The sequence below is a fragment of the Squalius cephalus genome, assembly GCF_949319135.1.
Source record: "Squalius cephalus genome assembly, chromosome: 20".
NCBI lineage: Eukaryota > Metazoa > Chordata > Actinopteri > Cypriniformes > Leuciscidae > Squalius > Squalius cephalus.
The window spans coordinates 29,386,822-29,404,256 of NC_137141.1; the positions used below are offsets into that span (position 1 = coordinate 29,386,822).

The window sequence follows — 17,435 nt, forward strand, 5'->3', positions numbered from 1 at the left end:
CGACCCGACAGAAAATAGGAAAAATAGGATACAGGCTTATAGGTGCACCCACTGTGAGCGGACAAGGTGTCAGTATGCTCATCAGGAGATGTTTGAGTCATAAATGGTAAAATAAAAAGGCTATTGTTATGTTTATTTTGGGGAAAAAGTTGCATATAGCCCCTTTAATGCAATTATCTAATCAACCAATCACATGGCAGTTGCTTCAATGCATTTAGGGGTGTGGTCCTAGTCAAGACAATCTCCTGAACTCCAAACTGAATGTCAGAATGGGAAAGAAATGTGATTTAAGCAATTTTGAGTGTGGCATGGTTGTTGGTGCTAGACGGGCCGGTCTGAGTATTTCGCAATCTGGTCAGTTACTGGGATTTTCACGCACAACCATTTCTAGGGTTTACAAGGAATGGTGTGAAAAGGGAAAAACATCCAGTATGCGGCAGTCCTGTGGGCGAAAATGCCTTGTTGATGCTAGAGGTCAGCGGAGAATGGGCCGACTGATTCAAGCTGATAGAAGAGCAACTTTGACTGAAATAACCACTCGTTATAACCGAGGTATGCAGCAAAGCATTTGTGAAGCCACAACACGCACAACCTTGAGGCGGATGGGCTACAACAGCAGAAGACCCCACCGGGTACCACTCATCTCCACTACAAATAGGAAAAAGAGGCTACAATTTGCACGAGCTCACCAAAATTGGACAGTTGAAGACTGGAAAAATGTTGCCTGGTCTGATGAGTCTCGATTTCTGTTGAGACATTCAGATGGTAGAGTCAGAATTTGGCGTAAACAGAATGAGAACATGGATCCATCATGCCTTGTTACCACTGTGCAGGCTGGTGGTGGTGGTGTAATGGTGTGGGGGATGTTTTCTTGGCACACTTTAGGCCCCTTAGTGCCAATTGGGCATAATTTAAATGCCACGGCCTACCTGAGCATTGTTTCTGACCATTTTACATCCCTTTATGACCACCATGTACCCATCCTCTGATGGCTACTTCCAGCAGGATAATGCACTATGTCACAAAGCTCGAATCATTTCAAATTGGTTTCTTGAACATGAGAGGGGGAGGGGGCAGTTAAAGGGTTAACAGTAAAAAAGGATCAGAGGACAAAAACTCATTACACCAGTGAAAGTTGTGAGATTTGAACATTTAATAAAATACTTGTATACAGCCATTGTAAAGTCTGTAAGTTCAGTATGCTGTCTACCCTTACTAACGGAGACGACTACACAAGTTTTGATTTTTAGATTACTGTACATCTCCATTTTTTCCCCCGTTTTCACTGTACAATAAATTTAACTGAAACAGTTCCTCCGTCTTCCTCTGATTCTAGATTCTCAAAACACTGTCCCATAAATAATAGTTTTATGGATTTGGAGCAGTTTAGCTGGAAAAACTCGACGCAGCCGCACTAGCGGTCAATCAGTCTTATTGCATAGCAAATATTAAAATTGTAATCAGACATTTGAAATAATATGGGAAAATAATTATTTGAAAAACATTGTTTATTTTTTTAGTATTGGATCTTTTGTGACACTTCAGTCTACAGTATACGATTAATTTTGAAGACATGATGGGCACTCAGTCACTGAAATGGCATTAACAAGGTGTCATTATGTTACTGATTGACCTGACCCAAACACAACATTACAACATGACAGAAAATCTAAAACCTTACACATAAACAACAATAAATATGACTAATAACATTAATTTCACAGCTCAAAAATTCAGATATTACATGAAATAACAATAGTTTAAGAGAAACATTAATGCTTGTAAACAACAAAAATCCCCGGGGAATATATATAGCATAGCACTGATCATGTATGAAACTGTCAGTACAGTCGTGACTTTTCATTTATCTGGAGTCACTGATTGGTCATTTCATACATATGTCATCTCAGGTTTCATATTTCTCTTCTGGGATTCACTCTTTGAGAAGATGGACAATATGAATTTTGCAGACTCTTTAGGATTTAAAGTGGTCGGTACAATGAGATACTCTCCTGGTTCAAGCTTGAAGAATCTCATCACATGTCTTGTATTGATGAAGTTCCCAACTTCAATGGGGCGTTTGCGGTAGAAGAACTTGTCCGGGAGCTTCACATCTTTCATCTAAAGGAGGATTAAATATAAACTTCTATTCAAGCAACCAGTTTATTTAGTAAATACCATGTAATTTATGCAGTTTCAAAGCAAAGTTTTACACTTTTGAGCTTGAATTATATTTTTTACTTGCCTCTGGTGGAATCTGTTGAAGTAGAAAATAGAATAACACACCATTAATAAGTGGAAACCAGAATTACTGTATTTCCGGTGACTCCAATAGAGTTATTTGTTAATACTGACCGCAAAAACATAGAGGCTGATGGAGTAGTTAGAAACTTCACTTCTGTTTCTCTTCCCGTGGTTCTGCATGAGGGACACCAGTATGTTTTCAGGGCACTGGCCACTACATTCCTTATCAAGCTCCTCAATCCTCACCCGAAACTGAGGGTTCTTCCAGAAAGAGTCTACAAGACATCCATTGAATCAGAACTTTGAGGTACATACAGTAGGTACACATAAACATTCACACACACACACACACACACACACACACACACACACACACACACACACACACACACCATATGGCCAATATTATGCATAGATACCCAAAAAGCATATTGCATGCTGTATATAATATATTTATTCATGCATGCTATATAATTGTATGAAATGCTCACATGCTCAATGCTCACTTTCTCATTATATATTTATGATACCTTTATTATTGAGGCAGCCACCGGCTGTAGTCCCATCAACCCAGCTGTCTTTGTAACATGTGGAAGTCCATTTGCATTCAGAGGAACTGTCCAGAAAATCAGGACTGAGACAGCAAATATCAATGTCTTCGAAGTTTTTGGTGAAGTCCTCCATTGATATCCTGCAGTAAAATGAGTTTTTTCATTTTGATTTTTTCATTTTGACTGAAAACATTTGATTCATTAATGCTAGAGATCATATCTGAAACTACAGTTAATGCTCACCAGAACTCCCCGTCATTGGCCAAAGAACGACACCTGGATTGCTCCTCCTTACTCACTTTGTCCCACAAAGATGACCTAAAGTTAAGCAAAAGCATATATTAAAATATTTAATGGTGTTATGCTAACTGAGAAATTAGCATCAGAAAATAAAGAGGAAAAAAACAGATATACTGTACCTTTTGAACTGAATAAGCTTCTTTTGGAATTAATAAATATTTTTCTAAAAAAGTATGCAAGATTTTGCATACACCAAAAATGTTATCGTCTCCATGTAAAGTACAAAAACGCAAATTTGTGAAAACACTGACGTCATGCATATGCATGTTGCATGTTCAGTCTATAGGTGACGCGTAGTGTTTCATTGTCGTTGTGCGCTAAAAACGCAAATGAAAGACTTTTACTTTGTCGTGTAAACGTACCCTAAGATTAAAAAAGGCCTGCTCACTCTAACAATGAAGGAAAACTGACAATTGTGAGATAAAACCACTACTTCAATGAAAATACATTTTGGTCACATGCAACGTTTCTCAATGTCATTGCCTAATAAACAATACTCAGTGCAGGAGCCATCTTAACATAAGGTTTTGGTTATTCTTCAGATATTCAAGGACTTAATTCAAGGATTTTCTGCGTTTTTCGCTTACATATTTTGAATGGTGTTTTGACAATTCAGAGCCACCGAATCACAAATATGAAAAACGCATGCGGAAATTTCGGACTCAGTGGGCAAGGACCTTTAACCCCAAAAAAATATATAAAATTGATCACCAATTGCTTTCATTTTGATAAAAAAAAATGAAACACCTGGGAATTATATATATATATACACATTTTAAAACATGGGGACAAACCAAAGTAGTGGTATAATTATAATTATTTATGTTTTGATCAAAGAAACCTAGAAAAAATAATATAGAATTCAGCTTGGTGAGCTTAATATTTTATCTAATATACAACATATATGATGGGGACAAAATTACTTTTAAAGATTTACAGTTTGAAAGCTAACAAGCTAACTGAAAAAAGTTATTTGGCATACTAATAACTTAATACAACTCTCAAACCTGTTAAGAATTGTTTTGATATTTTAGTCATGAATCATCTAGTGGTACAAACAAAGAATGACGCTTGATCAGGGTTGTGATTAGTGAACCTATAATTTCATATGACTCTTACTTGTCACTCCAGTCACCGGTCCACTCGCCTTTTCCCCAAGGGTTCAACACTCTCACCAGCTGAACTGGTTTTTCTCGGCATGTTACCTGTAGAATACAACATGACATGACACTTTTAATGCAAAATCCTTGTAATAAGTCTTTTAAACCTTAGTGTGGGCTACTTGCTTCTTCTGTGTGATTTTACCACCACAGTTTAAATCCAGAATATGCCATTTCACCAGGGATATTGTGAAATAACATATTTACCTCAGGACTAAGGTGACTAAACACAATGCTTTGAGTTACATAAAGTACAAAACATTATTTCAAGAAACTTCTCTTGCAAAATCACAGGCTTGAAATAAGAGATTCACAGGAATGAATGCAAACTGAACAAAGGACATACCAAAGTGTGGAGCTCATGCTGAATACATGTGAATGCAATTAGTAAATAAATACTGGTGTACACAATAACAAAAATGGTTAATATGAGAACAAAGCAAGTATTGTTGTAGTTCAGGGGTGCCCAATCCTGTTCCTATAGTATAGATCAAACCTGCAGAGTTCAGATCTAACCCTGATCTAACACACCCGTCTGTAATTATCAAGCGCTCCTGAAGATCTACAATAGCTAAAAAGTGATGCTCCTATGGAAAACAAATTCAGAAAGTTTCTAGACAGCTAGATTTTTACATGTTTTGATATTTCTTAGAGGACTGGAATTGGAAGGAACCCTGGTGAGTTTACTTGCAGTTATATTTTGGAAAAGAACGCACTATTCTTGCTTTCCAATCAGAAATAAGACAGACTGTCTATCTATCTATCTATCTATCTATCTATCTATCTATCTATCTATCTATCTATCTATCTATCTATCTATCTATCTATCTATCTCTATCTATCTATCTATCTATCTATCTATCTATCTATCTATCTATCTGATAGTCTGATGGCACTGTGATCTGACATTTGATTCTGTGCAGACTTACCTTGTAAACTCCCGTCACTGTATATACATGGCCTTGAACAATGCCATTGGGTAATACTGTGTTTGCAGATGTTTTCTGATATGGTATGAAAAAAAGACATTGAATTAATAATGCTGCTCTGTGAAATATGTATCAGGAAATAGGAAAAAATATTTTTTTGTACAGCTAATGCTCTACATTGTTGCCTACATCTTCTAAAAATGTAAAAATGTTCACTATAGTAATTTGTATTTAATTGAACATTGAAATCTTTAATGCGAAATACTTCAGTGACAGTGTTTAGACATGGTGATAATCTGGACAAGCCTGAGATCACCGCTTACCCCCAGAAAGGTGCTACACGCCATCAGAGCCTTTGCTTTTTCTGCACGGTTCATCAGGCTCCACAAATCAATAGAAGGTTTTGCTGTTTCAAAGCGCACGTGGATGCCACCAGTGAAGTCCAACAGAGCCTCAGATGCAAGACCAGACTTCATGTCAGCATAAGAGCCGCACGTCCTGTAAAAGTCATTCTACATTTCAATATACAGTGGACCAACAAGCCTTTAATGATTGATTCTGTGGATTTACTCAAATTGTTGGTGATTAAAATAGACCAGGGGTGTACAATCCTGCTCCTGGAGGACAACTGTCCTGCAAAATTCAGCTCCAACCCCAATTGAACACACCTAAACCAGCTGATCAAGGTCTTACTAGGCTTACTAGAAACTTCAGGCAGGGGTGTTGAGGCAAGCGGGAGCTAAACTCTGCAGGACAGTGGCCCTCCAGGACCGGGTTTGGACTGTTATCATTGTGACAATGTTGTAAGGTACAGAACCAAGGTACATACAAAACATTAAAAGGGCCAAAATCTCTTGTAATTATGGTTAAAAAATATTACCATACTATAGTAATAAAAGTAAATTATGCATAATTACATGCAACTAAATTCTAATCCTAGCATTAACCCTATAGTAAGTACATGTAGTTGCTTAATATTACATAGTACTTAAATGTATAATTACTATGTAACAATGACACCTTAAAATAAAGTGTAACCAACTTTATTTACTGTGTTGTTCCCCATGTACATACATACTTATTATAGCAATTACAATAACTGGGTAATAACTAGGTACTAACCCTGAACCTACCCCTAAACTTAACAATTACCCATGTAGTTACCTTATATTACCAGTGCTGTCTTGGGTAAGTACACTTACTGTAAAATCAAGTGTAACCTAATATTTTTATGATCAATAAAGTGTGACACTGATGAAGGGTTGAACACAAAAACGCTTTGCACTCTTGCACTTTTTTGCACTTTATTTGTGGCCTCTGGACAATAAAATCCTGTGGGCTTTTTGGCCTGTATTTGGATCTCTTTGTTTATGTTCAATAAACAAACATGCATTTATACTATGAAAGAAGAATCATTTTAAGAATAAACCTACTTGGCATAAGCTTTCTCCAGCAAGGCAGGCCAAAACTCATTAGATGTGTTTGAATGAACAAAAATGAGCTTGCCATCGATTGTTGGCAGTTTGTCATCAATGACAACGTCAATCCATTCCCCAAACCTCCAGAACTATATGAATAAAGCAGAAGGCTTAAGGACTGATCATATTATTTCATAAAATGTATTTAAGTTATTTTGAAAAAGACCAAATAACTCACTCTAAAGTGAAATATCCCTGCATAATCTTCACCATATGACTGGCCAACTGGCATGACCTGGTCCATGACATCCTCCTGAAAGGTTAAAGCTCCAACTGAAGCAAGAAACCAGCAGTTTCCTAAGGTAAAAGCACAAACATTAGCAAAAATGTATCTTTCATTGTGTTAACAAAAGACAAAATACAGAGTGATGCAAATTACTGCACAGATACAGTATCATTTTTAAACCAACACCTAATGGAGTATGTAATAAACACAGATATATAAGCATACCTAAAGATCCTTGGGAATAGTCAAACCTGGAAACCCCCTTAACAATGAGTTGAGGGTCTGCCACTATTTTCTAAAGAGAGAAATTAATTAAATTAATACATTATACAATGAAATTTGCCCTGTGGATTTGGGAACAACTGAAGACATTTAGACTTGTATATTGTATTTTGAATCTGCTTTCAAGACACTTAAAGGCACAGTATAATGTAATAATGTCACTGTGATGACTTCATGTTATGCATTTATTTTTTTACTGTCTAATAAATCAAATCAAATCAAATCAAAGTACGCCTCTAGATGTTCCTTTTTCAAAACAATAACAAAGGCGGAGCTTGATGATGCCGTGACTGAACGTGGAATCATGGGAGTTGTCATCTTAAAATGCATTTGAGTGTGTTGAAAGTTATGTTAACGTTACTCTGTGCGTTTGCTCAGTGGCTGTTTAATTACAGTAAGCTAGATCGATATTAGAATATCATATTATTAAAAGCTGGGTGACTTGTGTTGCTAAATGGCATGCACTTAATTTTAAAATATATTGTATTGTGGAGAAAATGCTGTACTTTTACTACAAGCTCTTTTTGATAATGCCATGTTAGCCATTTGACTAAATTACATTGTCTCTGAGGCATGGTGCAAACACGTTACTCGCGGTAAATCAAGAAAACAAGAGATTCAAGAAATAAGAATAACCGTGTTGAACTATATAACAATGATTAGTTTTCTGTCAATAAAAGTATCCAAACTCAAATATGTCCTACTGGTAACGTGGATATATAGACGACATAATGACACGGGCCGTTACGCTGGTTAAAATACCTGATTTCTCTGGATTTAAACATTGCTGGAAACATTTGCGATCATGCAAGAACATCAAAACAAACAAAATATATAGCATTGTTTTAGTCGTTTTGGATATTTTAATCTAAAAAATGTAATCTATTTTTCTATCTATCTATTAGATATCTATCAATAGATCAATCTATCTATTGCGCCTTTAAGATGTCTTGCCACAATTGTAAATAAATATATGTTGGGAAATGCCACAGATAAACCTTTTCTTACAAGCTCTAAGAGACATTTAGCAACAATTGATGATGGTAATATTCAACAAGTTATTAGATCCGTTCAAACAATAATGTCTATATATTCTTCTTGAAAGTTTCTGAAGGTCTGAAGATAGAAAGTCAATAACTTACTGATGGCCTAAACCATTTGATTTGTTCCATATCCAATCCAAGTTTCTTCTTTGGGTCAATGGAGCTGCTGTCTGAAGGGAACTTCTCATCAACATATCTCCTTTTATTGGTGAAGCAGCTCTTCTTCAACTCCTGGTAGTCCTGATCCAAGAATTTCAAAGGGACGTCAAGAGTGCCCGTTTTGTCTCTTGTGGGCTGGTCATCCGTGGGTATTCTGTTCACAGGAGGTGGTGGCATTTTTACAGCTGTAAAAGTCAGATGTTTAGGAAAAAAATATAAAGAAAAAGGCATCTGTTACTGGTGAGATGACACAACACTATGCTATAATATGTTTTGTTTCCAAAGACTTATAAGAGATGAGATACTCTAGGCTTGTTAGACCTGTTTGGGAGAGAAATCTTGTCCCTTTGGAAGACACATCTTGATAGCTTTTAAGAGACTTACAATATAATTAGAGATTAAACTCAGTTTTTAAGATATAAATGATATACTTCACCTTCAAAGATAACAACTCACCTAATTGAGCAGTTTTCTCTTACTAGGTTTGACCGATTCTCTTTGTTCTGCCCTAGGCTCTGGAATTCCGCGCTCAGACCGAATGATGTTTTCAGGAAGGGTGTAGAGCAGTGTGTAGGTTTGGTTTTGCTCAGGGACACCAGTTCCACCATTTATAGACTTAACTCTAAAAAAAATTGAATATGCAAATGAACATAGAAAGCAGTTTGAACTTCAAATGTGTTTTTAAGATTGTAGCCAAAATAATGTTTGTTTTTAATATAATATTGAATTAATAAAGAAACTTCATCTGACTTATCAATAAAGTTAAAATGATATATAAGATCATGAAAATGAAAAACTCTACTGATCTCTTCACAAATCTCACTCATGTTCTCACCTGAAACTCCCCTTAAAAAGTTTATTCAAAGTATACTTCTTATAAATTAAAATATAAGAAAGTATAATTTCATATAATTTATGGACTTCTCAGAAGTATACTTAAAATTACTCAAGTATACTTGACTTAAACTGACAGAAAAGTATATTTGGCCTATACTTGTACTTAATCTTTTGATCGTGATATACTTAAAAGTATAACGACTTATTCTAAGCATACTTGGCTTGTAGTTGTGTTTGACTGAGTAGGCTTTACACACAGTTTTACATAATGTCTTATAAATTTACATTGTTTTATTTATAAAGAAAACAGATATGTTCCTAATTCTGGGTATATGCATTTTTAGGCTAGTCCACTGGTTTACTTCCAGTTTACTTCTAAATGTTTAAAGAAACTTAAACACAGTCAAGTGTTGATAACAAAATAGGCATGAAGCTAGAATACAATATTTTTGTTTGTTTGTTTTTTGTAAAAACAGAGGTTCTGTTTTTTCATTTGATTTATTGTATGTTCAGATATTCATTAAACAAAATATTCTGGGGGCCATGAAAGTTTTCTGAAAATGATCTAAGATTCTGACGCTGGCTGGCAACTGTAAAAAAAAAAAGAAAAAAAAAAAAAAAAAAGCTGGCGGGGAAAGTGTTAAAATACAGTTAAAGGTATATTTCTAGTCAAATTAATTCCTAAGAAACATAGTAGTATACTTAAAGTGCAAAATAATACATGAATAGTGAACTAAGTATGATGTTAAGTTCATTTAATGAAAAATTTCAAGTATACTTGCAGTATAAAACTACCAATCTAGTAGTTTGCTGAGAGTATACTTCAAAGTGTACTTTCATAGGCTAAAAAATGTGCTACAAGTATTTGGCTAGTAAACTATCAGTATACCTATAAGTTCACTTGTAGTACAAGCAGTAAAAATGTAAAATCTCAAAATGAGAGCACAGGATTCCATTTGGTCATTCTCATCTCTTCCCCCCTGTCTCCCCCACTCCCTCAGTCAGTCATGCCCGAAACCAGGTGTGACCCTATGTGCATGAGAGTAGGTCCCACAAAAGCTTCATGAATATCTGGGTGCTAAATGTTTACAGTTCTTTTGTTCCATTTGGGTATTTAGAGAGATTTGGAAAACCACTGAAGAAAGCATCTGTAAGCAAAACTTCCAGCACAATTGCTGTGTGTTTCTCTATTGCCAGGTATACTGATACTTTGAAACTATGTTTAATATTCAGGGTGTCGCCTTGCAGTGGTTGGCCTCTTAGCTCAAAGACAAAACTTTCTCAGTGAGCAAGTTTTCTTCTTCCTCATTTCCCCTATTAAGTGGTGTGCCCCAAGGGTCCATTCTAGGCCCTCTTCTCTTTCCAATTTATATGCTACCATCGGGTGCCATTTTTAAGAAATATAGGATTTCCTACCATTGCTTTGCTGACGATACACAGTTTTATCTACCTCCTAAAACTGACAGTTTTTATCCTTTGGACGTGCTCTGCAACTGTTTTGAGGAGATCAAATGTTGGATGGCTAATCATTTTATGCAATTAAATGAAAGCAAAAGCGAAATTTTGATTTCTTTTTTATTTAGATTCTATTGCCGCCAGTGTTCAACTTCATGTAAAGAATCTTGGGGTTACATTTGATTCCGATTCCTCACTAAATTTTTAGAAACAAATCCGTACATTGGTAAAGGGCAGTTTCTTTCATCTGAGATCGGAAATTAAAACAGTTTCTACCTCCGAAAGATTTGGAGACCGTAATCCACGCTCTCATAACATCACGTCTGGACTACTCTAATTCCCTGTCTCAAACTGCAATCTCTCGCCTGCAAATTGTCCAAAATGCTGCAGTGAGACATCTTAACCGGCACAAAAAAGAGAGAACACATTTCTCCCATTTTAGCGACTTTACTTTGGCTTCTTGTAAAGTTAAGAATTGATTCTAACTTTGCTGTATTTGTGTAAAAGGCTTTATCTGGCGTTGCACCAAAATACATTTGTGACCTTCTGATTCCTTACTCTCCCCAAAGAACACTTAGATCTGGTAATCAGCTTCTCTTAACTGTCCCACATTTTCGCTATAAAACTATGTGGTCGAGCCTTCTCTTCTGCAGCACCTAAACTTTGGAACAGTCTGCCCTTAAATGTGAGGTCTGCTCATTCATTAGCCAGTTTTAAATCTTATTTGTTCTCTCTGGCTTTTGATTAGATTAGATTTTTTTTTTTTTTTTTTTTTACTTTTTATTGTATTTTGTTTCATGTGTTTATATTTTGTATGCTGCTTTTTATGCTTTCTTTTTATATGCTCAGTGTTTTATTGTACAGCACTTTGTTACAAATCTGTTGCTTTTAAATGTGCTATAGAAATACATTTTGATTTGATTTGACTGGATTTTTTAACTGTGTATAGTATTTTATGCTGATCAGTTGTGCGCCACGTATTGTCTGGCGTATATGTCTGGCAAAAATAATTCTGGATTCTTCTGAATCATTATGAACTGTAGATTAAGTGGAGTCTGGTGTTTCCACAAATATGCGTCCAGAATAGGTCAATAAAGGCCCAAAGAAAGGAGCAGGAGGCACACTGAAGACATTTTGATTTATGTCTATCACTGACTTAAGTTGCAACATTGTGACTAAAATAACTGCATTTTTGTATGAACAAGCATAGAGCGGTGGACTCAAATGCAAAGTTGTTGTTGTTTTTTTTGTCAATAAATATCTTGGAATTTTTTAAAAGGCTTTTCCTCCCACCTGTAAATTTGCCAAACAGTGAATTCCACCATATATAGCCTTAACTCTAGACACACAATGATGGGAAAACAAGTAATGTTGTTTGTAAAATAAAGAATTATTAAACTCAATCCTCAATCATGTTCCCACCAGAGACTTTATATGAGGCCATAAACCACTAACTCCAGTCCATGCATTATTTAAAATGAATACATAGTTTATTTAGTTCATCTTTGGTGTAGAAGAGGGAATACCAGTTAAGATCAGGTGGTCTGATGTAGAATCCTTTGAACAATCATTATTAGTAGTATTTAGTACAGTAAAGCACTCTAAAAATCCTAATAGCATTTTATCCCAAAGACACTTGGGGTTATATATTAATCTTTTCCTATTTTTTATATATTAATCTTTTCCTATTTTTTCTTTTAAAAATCTTGCAAATGAAAGGAACAAGCTGATCAATCTCCAGGGTTTTGTAACACATATTTTGTACACTGCTTTACCATCACAATAAAATAAATCCCTTACATTTTAATTTTAAAGTCATCATTTCTATTTTATAGATTTGACAAAAATCTAAATGTTTCCCCAATAGGAAAAAACATCTGCCTCTGTAATTAATTGTGACTTTGAAAAGTAAACACATTAACATGAATCTAATAACTAAATAATACATACTTAAAATTTAAATAAAGATCAGTATTTGCTGAAAATTCAGTGTTTTCTGCTTCAGATGTAACTCTTTAAGTCTTAAGAAATTATGAAACATACCACTAAACATCTCCACTGTAGTCTCAATGCATTCAAGGGCCCAGAATGACACTGGACAAAACTGTAAAAAAATAAATAATGCTGAAACATCACAATCAGATGATTAATGACACTGAAACTGAGCATTGTCTAAAGGTTTTTAAATTATTTGGTATTGACAAAAATGTTTTGGTGAAGTTTAGACAGTGATTAGCCTATTTACAGATCACATTCAGTTTAACATTCTTTGAATTGGTGTAAAAAAAAGACACTTGAGATTTATTGTCAGTTTAACATAGTGCACAATGCACATGCAAAACCATTTGCTTAAACTTGTTTGTCTGAAAACACACTTGGGCTCACATTAAGGCCAAATTCCCAGACCACATAACATGCACTTAAAAATAGTTTTTTTTATAATAGGTACAGTGACAAACACTGCAGTCTATTAAAACACAAACACACAGCCCATCCTCGTAAAAGGCATTCAGTCGACTCTTCGTCGCAGGTGGAGAAGACGAATGTCAGGACTGTTGAACTCTGGGTCTTGTTTCTCAGGTGGGATCTCCTCTGACTGGAACTCTTGCAGAAGTAGCTATGAAACAGAGTGTATTAAATGAGGAATAAGACAATAGCAGATTTAGCCTGATAAGAAATTTAACTGGCTTTTTATTCATGCATTTAAAAGGAACCTTTTATGCAAAACATAAATGTGTACACAAACACCCTACAATGGAATAAAAATCCACCTACTCCTTTTTTTTATTCCCCATAAATCATAAACAGTGTCTCAAAATGACTTGTCTGCAAATTTTGTACATTGTGAGGTGACAGTGTAACAGGCTGTTAGGAAACTTCCCGCCCACAGGAAACATCGTTCTAAAAATGCAGCGCTAAAGTTAAAAGAAATTTAATCTCGAAATTCGCATCTCAACACCTATCATTTTCCACTGTCCGCGTCTTGCGTTTTTAGACGCAAAGACACATTGAGTGAATTGCCCCGCATGGGAGGGAGAAAAAACACAAGGTCTGTCTAGCGCACGTTTACATCGAAAATAATGGAAAAGCAGTGGAGTGGAATGCAAAAATCCATCCATACTGTTTCTCCTGTTTTGTTGTTGCCAGACTATTCCAGGTACAAGCTGTAAAGGCACAGCCCTCTTCTGGAAAGGGGGGCGGGAAGCAGCAGCTCATTTGCACACACGAAAAACAGCATGTTTTTGCTTCCACCCAAAAAGGGGCATTTTGGGCATCATATAATAAATGATCTGTGGGGTATTTTGAGCTGAAACTTCACAGACACATTCTGGGGAAAGCTGAGACTTTTACTACATTTTGTAAAAAGGGGCATAATAGGTCCCCTTTATTTTATATTCTACTGATCTAACACACTCTCATTAAAGTGTGCCACTAAATATATAGGAGTAATAGAGGATTTTACAGTTTATTTCTCTCACCTCAAAGAATCTCTTCTCTATTTCAGGATTGACACCAACAGTGCGCTGCTCATAGCAACAGATGATGCACGTCTCTGGTCCAGCCAAGAGTTTCAGAGTCTCCACTAGTGGCTCCACAGACTGTGGAATATAAAACACAAAGGGTATTAACCTAGTACTGTTAACAAATCTGGAATGTAGAGCTAACTATAGACCTTATTCAGAGCAGCGCCATAACAGGTATGAAAGCGAGGCTGTGAGGGATAGACTTACCGTGTTTTCAATGGCATCCGCTGTAAAAAGCTGTATAAAACTCCTAGGCCCGGTTTCACAGACAGGGCTTAGACTAAGCCAGGATTAGACCATAGATCAATTAGGACATTTAAGTAATTTTTATAAACATGCTTAGAAAAAAACATTACCGATGTGCATCTTAAAACTAAAAAGGCACTGATATATTTTTAAGATCAGTCAGTGCAAGTTTATTTCAGTGGAAACAGCTCAGACTTACATTTTAGTCTAGGACTAGTCTTAAGCCCTGTCTGTGAAACCAGGGGCTAGAGTTTTATCACTTATAATTTTTTCATGTTGTCTGGAGTTTTTGTGTCTACTGAAATTTCTTGGAAAGATACTTTTGCAGTGTTTTGTCAGCAGAACAACCAAAAAACACATTGAAGTACACATAAACACGTAAACAGTACAACCCAAAGAAGAGATGTATGTCTATCCCTCACAGTCTCATTCCCGTTAAAAATCAAAGATGGCGCTGCTGTTAATAAGATCCATTGCTGTATGGGTAACACAAGTTCTTAAAAAAAAAAAAAAAAAAAATTATATATATATATTAGTGTAATATTCATTGTTAGAGTACCTGCTCATAGTAGATACAATCAGCCATCAGAATATAATGAGGATTAGGTAGAAAATCTTCAACACTTCCACCCCTTTTAAAAGGAAAACATTTAATAAGTTTCAATAGTCGTTTCCATAAAATGAAAACCTTTCATTGTAAGGACAAAAAAACAGACCTTTTTCAAAATATTTTCATATAAGAAAAGAATATTTTATATAAGAAAAGTCATAATGTTTGGAATGACATAAGGGTGAATAAACGATGACAATATTTTAATTTATTTGTGTGCAATGTGATCATGTGGGGGCAACTTTATTTGGAAGAAAACTTTTTTTTAAGTGTATTAATTTATTTTAATGTAAAACGTTTATTTATTAAACCTTGAATGTAATGAATAAATAGGTTTCATAGCTAAGGATGAAAACACACCCCTCCCAAAAAGATCCTGTGGTGTAGATGAAATGCAGTACAAACCATTTCAGTACCTTGGCTGTGATTGAGCCTGTACGGATCAGTTGCTGATTTTTCTCAATGTTCAGCTTTAGGAGAGGCTGCAGCTCTTCTAGATCTGTCACTGTAACATTTGCCCTATGGGTGCACATTACTCAGGTTGAAATCCAGCCAAAAAAAAATTTAATTAAACAATATTTGTGCATAATATTTATTATCAGAACAAATAATAATACATTAAAATCCTATAACTTTCCGAATATAATAAATTCATTTTCATCAGTTGTTTAAATGGCCACATATCACATCTAACCTATTTTAATTAATATGTTTATATGGCACGGCATTTATAACTCACCCCAGAGTTGAAGCCACGAGACCAACTAGCCCTGTTCCTGCACCCAGTTCAATAATGCTCTTGGAGAACCACGTACTAACACCAGACTGAATACTGCAAAATTGTTCCGTTTCGAGGTATTTTGACAGGACAATAGCAGCGTCCCATACTACACAGCCCACGTCCCCTTTGCTGCACTGATACATTCTTAAAATAGACCCGTCATTTTTTTCTATTTCTCTAACAAAATAATCTTCTGAATCCTCGTCAGTCGCCATTGCACTGAACACTGCACGCATTCTGCGTCACGCATCTCCGTGACGTCTGATTCGCGAATCATTCATTTGAACCGGTTCTTTTCACTGATGGACTCAAATCGTTTGGCAGTTTATTCATAATACTGGTGATAGGCTGTTTGTGTAATGTTGGGGGGTTTGTTTTGGTTTTTTTTGGCTATGCGTAAATCTGTTTGTTGAACTGGTATTCAAGTGGTATTTTAACTTTTAAGTTTTCACCGGTCCGTCACAGAATAGACCTTATTCACAGCAGCGCCACCTTTGGGAGGCTGTGAGGTATAGATACTGTAGATAGATAGACAATCTCTGGGTTATAGTGTTAATGTATTTTTGGATTGTTCTGCTGATGAAACACTCCAAAAATATCTTTCCGAGAAATTTCAGTTGTCAAAAAAACCCAGACCATAGCCTATAGCTGTGGACAATTATAAGTGATCAAGCAGCAGCTTATACATAAAGCTTTTTACTGCGGATGCCATTGAAAACAGGTAAGTTTATCCCTCACAGCTTCGCTGTCATACCTATCATGGCATTGCTCTGCATAAGGTCTATTAGTAAACTGTCCGACAGGTAGTGGAATGTCTTTCAGACTGGCATCAAATAGGCCTAAGAAAATCCCAAATTTATAAACAGAAAATTGCATTACAAAGAACTAGCTAGCTAGTCTAGTTAGTTGACATATGGAAGCTAAGCACGTGTTTGTCAATTGTCATAAAGAAGAACTACCTAACTGACTTCAAAATATTGTAGTTTTACCATATATTTGAAACGGCTTACTGCTATTATTTATTTAAGTAATTTTATTGTTTATTATTTGCTCCATTGCAGCTTAAAGTCTCCATAAACAACTTATTACAAATAAAGTTCATTGAGTTTATTGTCAAGGACATGCAGTCAGTGTGTGTGTCATACAAGATTTTCCATACCATTTTGGTTGCTTGATCAATAGTTCATATTAATAATAGGCCTATTCATATAACACTTCCGTTTTTGTGACAGGTTACCCACATTTGCTAGCCTGGGTTTCCCCATACTGCCTTGAGCAGCGCGATTTTATTCACGCTGCAAGGTAGTCTGGACACCATGGACTAATTTTTCCCCTGAAATAGGGAACCAATCACAGAACGGGGAGGGAGCAGGAAGACGATGACGAAGTATATGCGACACACCGAAGCAGTTTGTTTATCTATGGATCCAACATGACAGACGTAAAAATATATGCATATTTTTAGGAACACATCTACAAAAATATGCCTGTATTTCAAGTTGATAAAATAATTTAAAATCCACATCAGTTTATTTGTGCCGACGCGCCACGCCCTCCCAGGATCTATAACGTTACCAAGGCTACTTCCACTTTTAAAAATGCATCACAAC

At 35.7% G+C, this 17,435-nt stretch overlaps 3 protein-coding genes across 3 annotated transcripts; all 3 read right to left on the reverse strand.

The window, feature by feature from the left end:
* Nucleotides 1-1,841: 1,841 nt before the first annotated feature.
* Nucleotides 1,842-3,107, reverse strand: LOC307147594 (calpain-2 catalytic subunit-like). Its single transcript, XM_079852455.1, has 5 exons — nucleotides 3,039-3,107; nucleotides 2,775-2,935; nucleotides 2,356-2,519; nucleotides 2,242-2,257; nucleotides 1,842-2,121 (listed from the first exon to the last, which is right to left on the reverse strand). Exons 2-5 carry the CDS (start codon nucleotides 2,926-2,928, stop codon nucleotides 2,069-2,071), a joined length of 387 nt encoding a protein of 128 aa, XP_079708581.1. The 5' UTR covers nucleotides 2,929-2,935; nucleotides 3,039-3,107; the 3' UTR covers nucleotides 1,842-2,068.
* A 1,103-nt stretch (nucleotides 3,108-4,210) lies between these two features.
* Nucleotides 4,211-8,925, reverse strand: LOC307148530 (calpain-1 catalytic subunit-like; the record flags this gene model as incomplete). The annotated part of the gene is made up of 8 exons (XM_079854141.1): nucleotides 8,829-8,925; nucleotides 8,313-8,557; nucleotides 7,114-7,183; nucleotides 6,841-6,959; nucleotides 6,618-6,751; nucleotides 5,508-5,682; nucleotides 5,185-5,259; nucleotides 4,211-4,300 (listed from the first exon to the last, which is right to left on the reverse strand). Exons 2-8 carry the CDS (start codon nucleotides 8,547-8,549, stop codon nucleotides 4,211-4,213), a joined length of 900 nt encoding a protein of 299 aa, XP_079710267.1. The 5' UTR covers nucleotides 8,550-8,557; nucleotides 8,829-8,925.
* A 3,205-nt stretch (nucleotides 8,926-12,130) lies between these two features.
* On the reverse strand, nucleotides 12,131-16,076 carry vcpkmt (valosin containing protein lysine (K) methyltransferase). Its single transcript, XM_079853692.1, has 5 exons — nucleotides 15,784-16,076; nucleotides 15,450-15,563; nucleotides 14,994-15,066; nucleotides 14,144-14,263; nucleotides 12,131-13,281 (listed from the first exon to the last, which is right to left on the reverse strand). The coding sequence occupies exons 1-5, from the start codon at nucleotides 16,059-16,061 to the stop codon at nucleotides 13,174-13,176; spliced, it is 693 nt and encodes a 230-aa protein (XP_079709818.1). The 5' UTR covers nucleotides 16,062-16,076; the 3' UTR covers nucleotides 12,131-13,173.
* Between the last annotated feature and the right edge of the window lie 1,359 nt (nucleotides 16,077-17,435).

What these genes read in the sequence shown, in the direction of transcription:
- vcpkmt (XM_079853692.1), bottom strand. Translation starts at nt 16,061, where the DNA reads ATGCGTGCAGTGTTCAGTGCAATGGCGACTGACGAGGATTCAGAAGAT. An exon ending in ATTGTATCTACTATGAGCAG is followed by an intron (nt 14,264 to 14,993) that starts GTACTCTAACAA and finishes TATATTCCACAG; the next exon opens with TCTGTGGAGCCACTAGTGGA. An exon ending in TAGAGAAGAGATTCTTTGAG is followed by an intron (nt 13,282 to 14,143) that starts GTGAGAGAAATA and finishes TCTGTTTCATAG; the next exon opens with CTACTTCTGCAAGAGTTCCA.
- LOC307147594 (XM_079852455.1), bottom strand. Translation starts at nt 2,928, where the DNA reads ATGGAGGACTTCACCAAAAACTTCGAAGACATTGATATTTGCTGTCTC. An exon ending in TGGCTGCCTCAATAATAAAG is followed by an intron (nt 2,520 to 2,774) that starts GTATCATAAATA and finishes GATGTCTTGTAG; the next exon opens with ACTCTTTCTGGAAGAACCCT.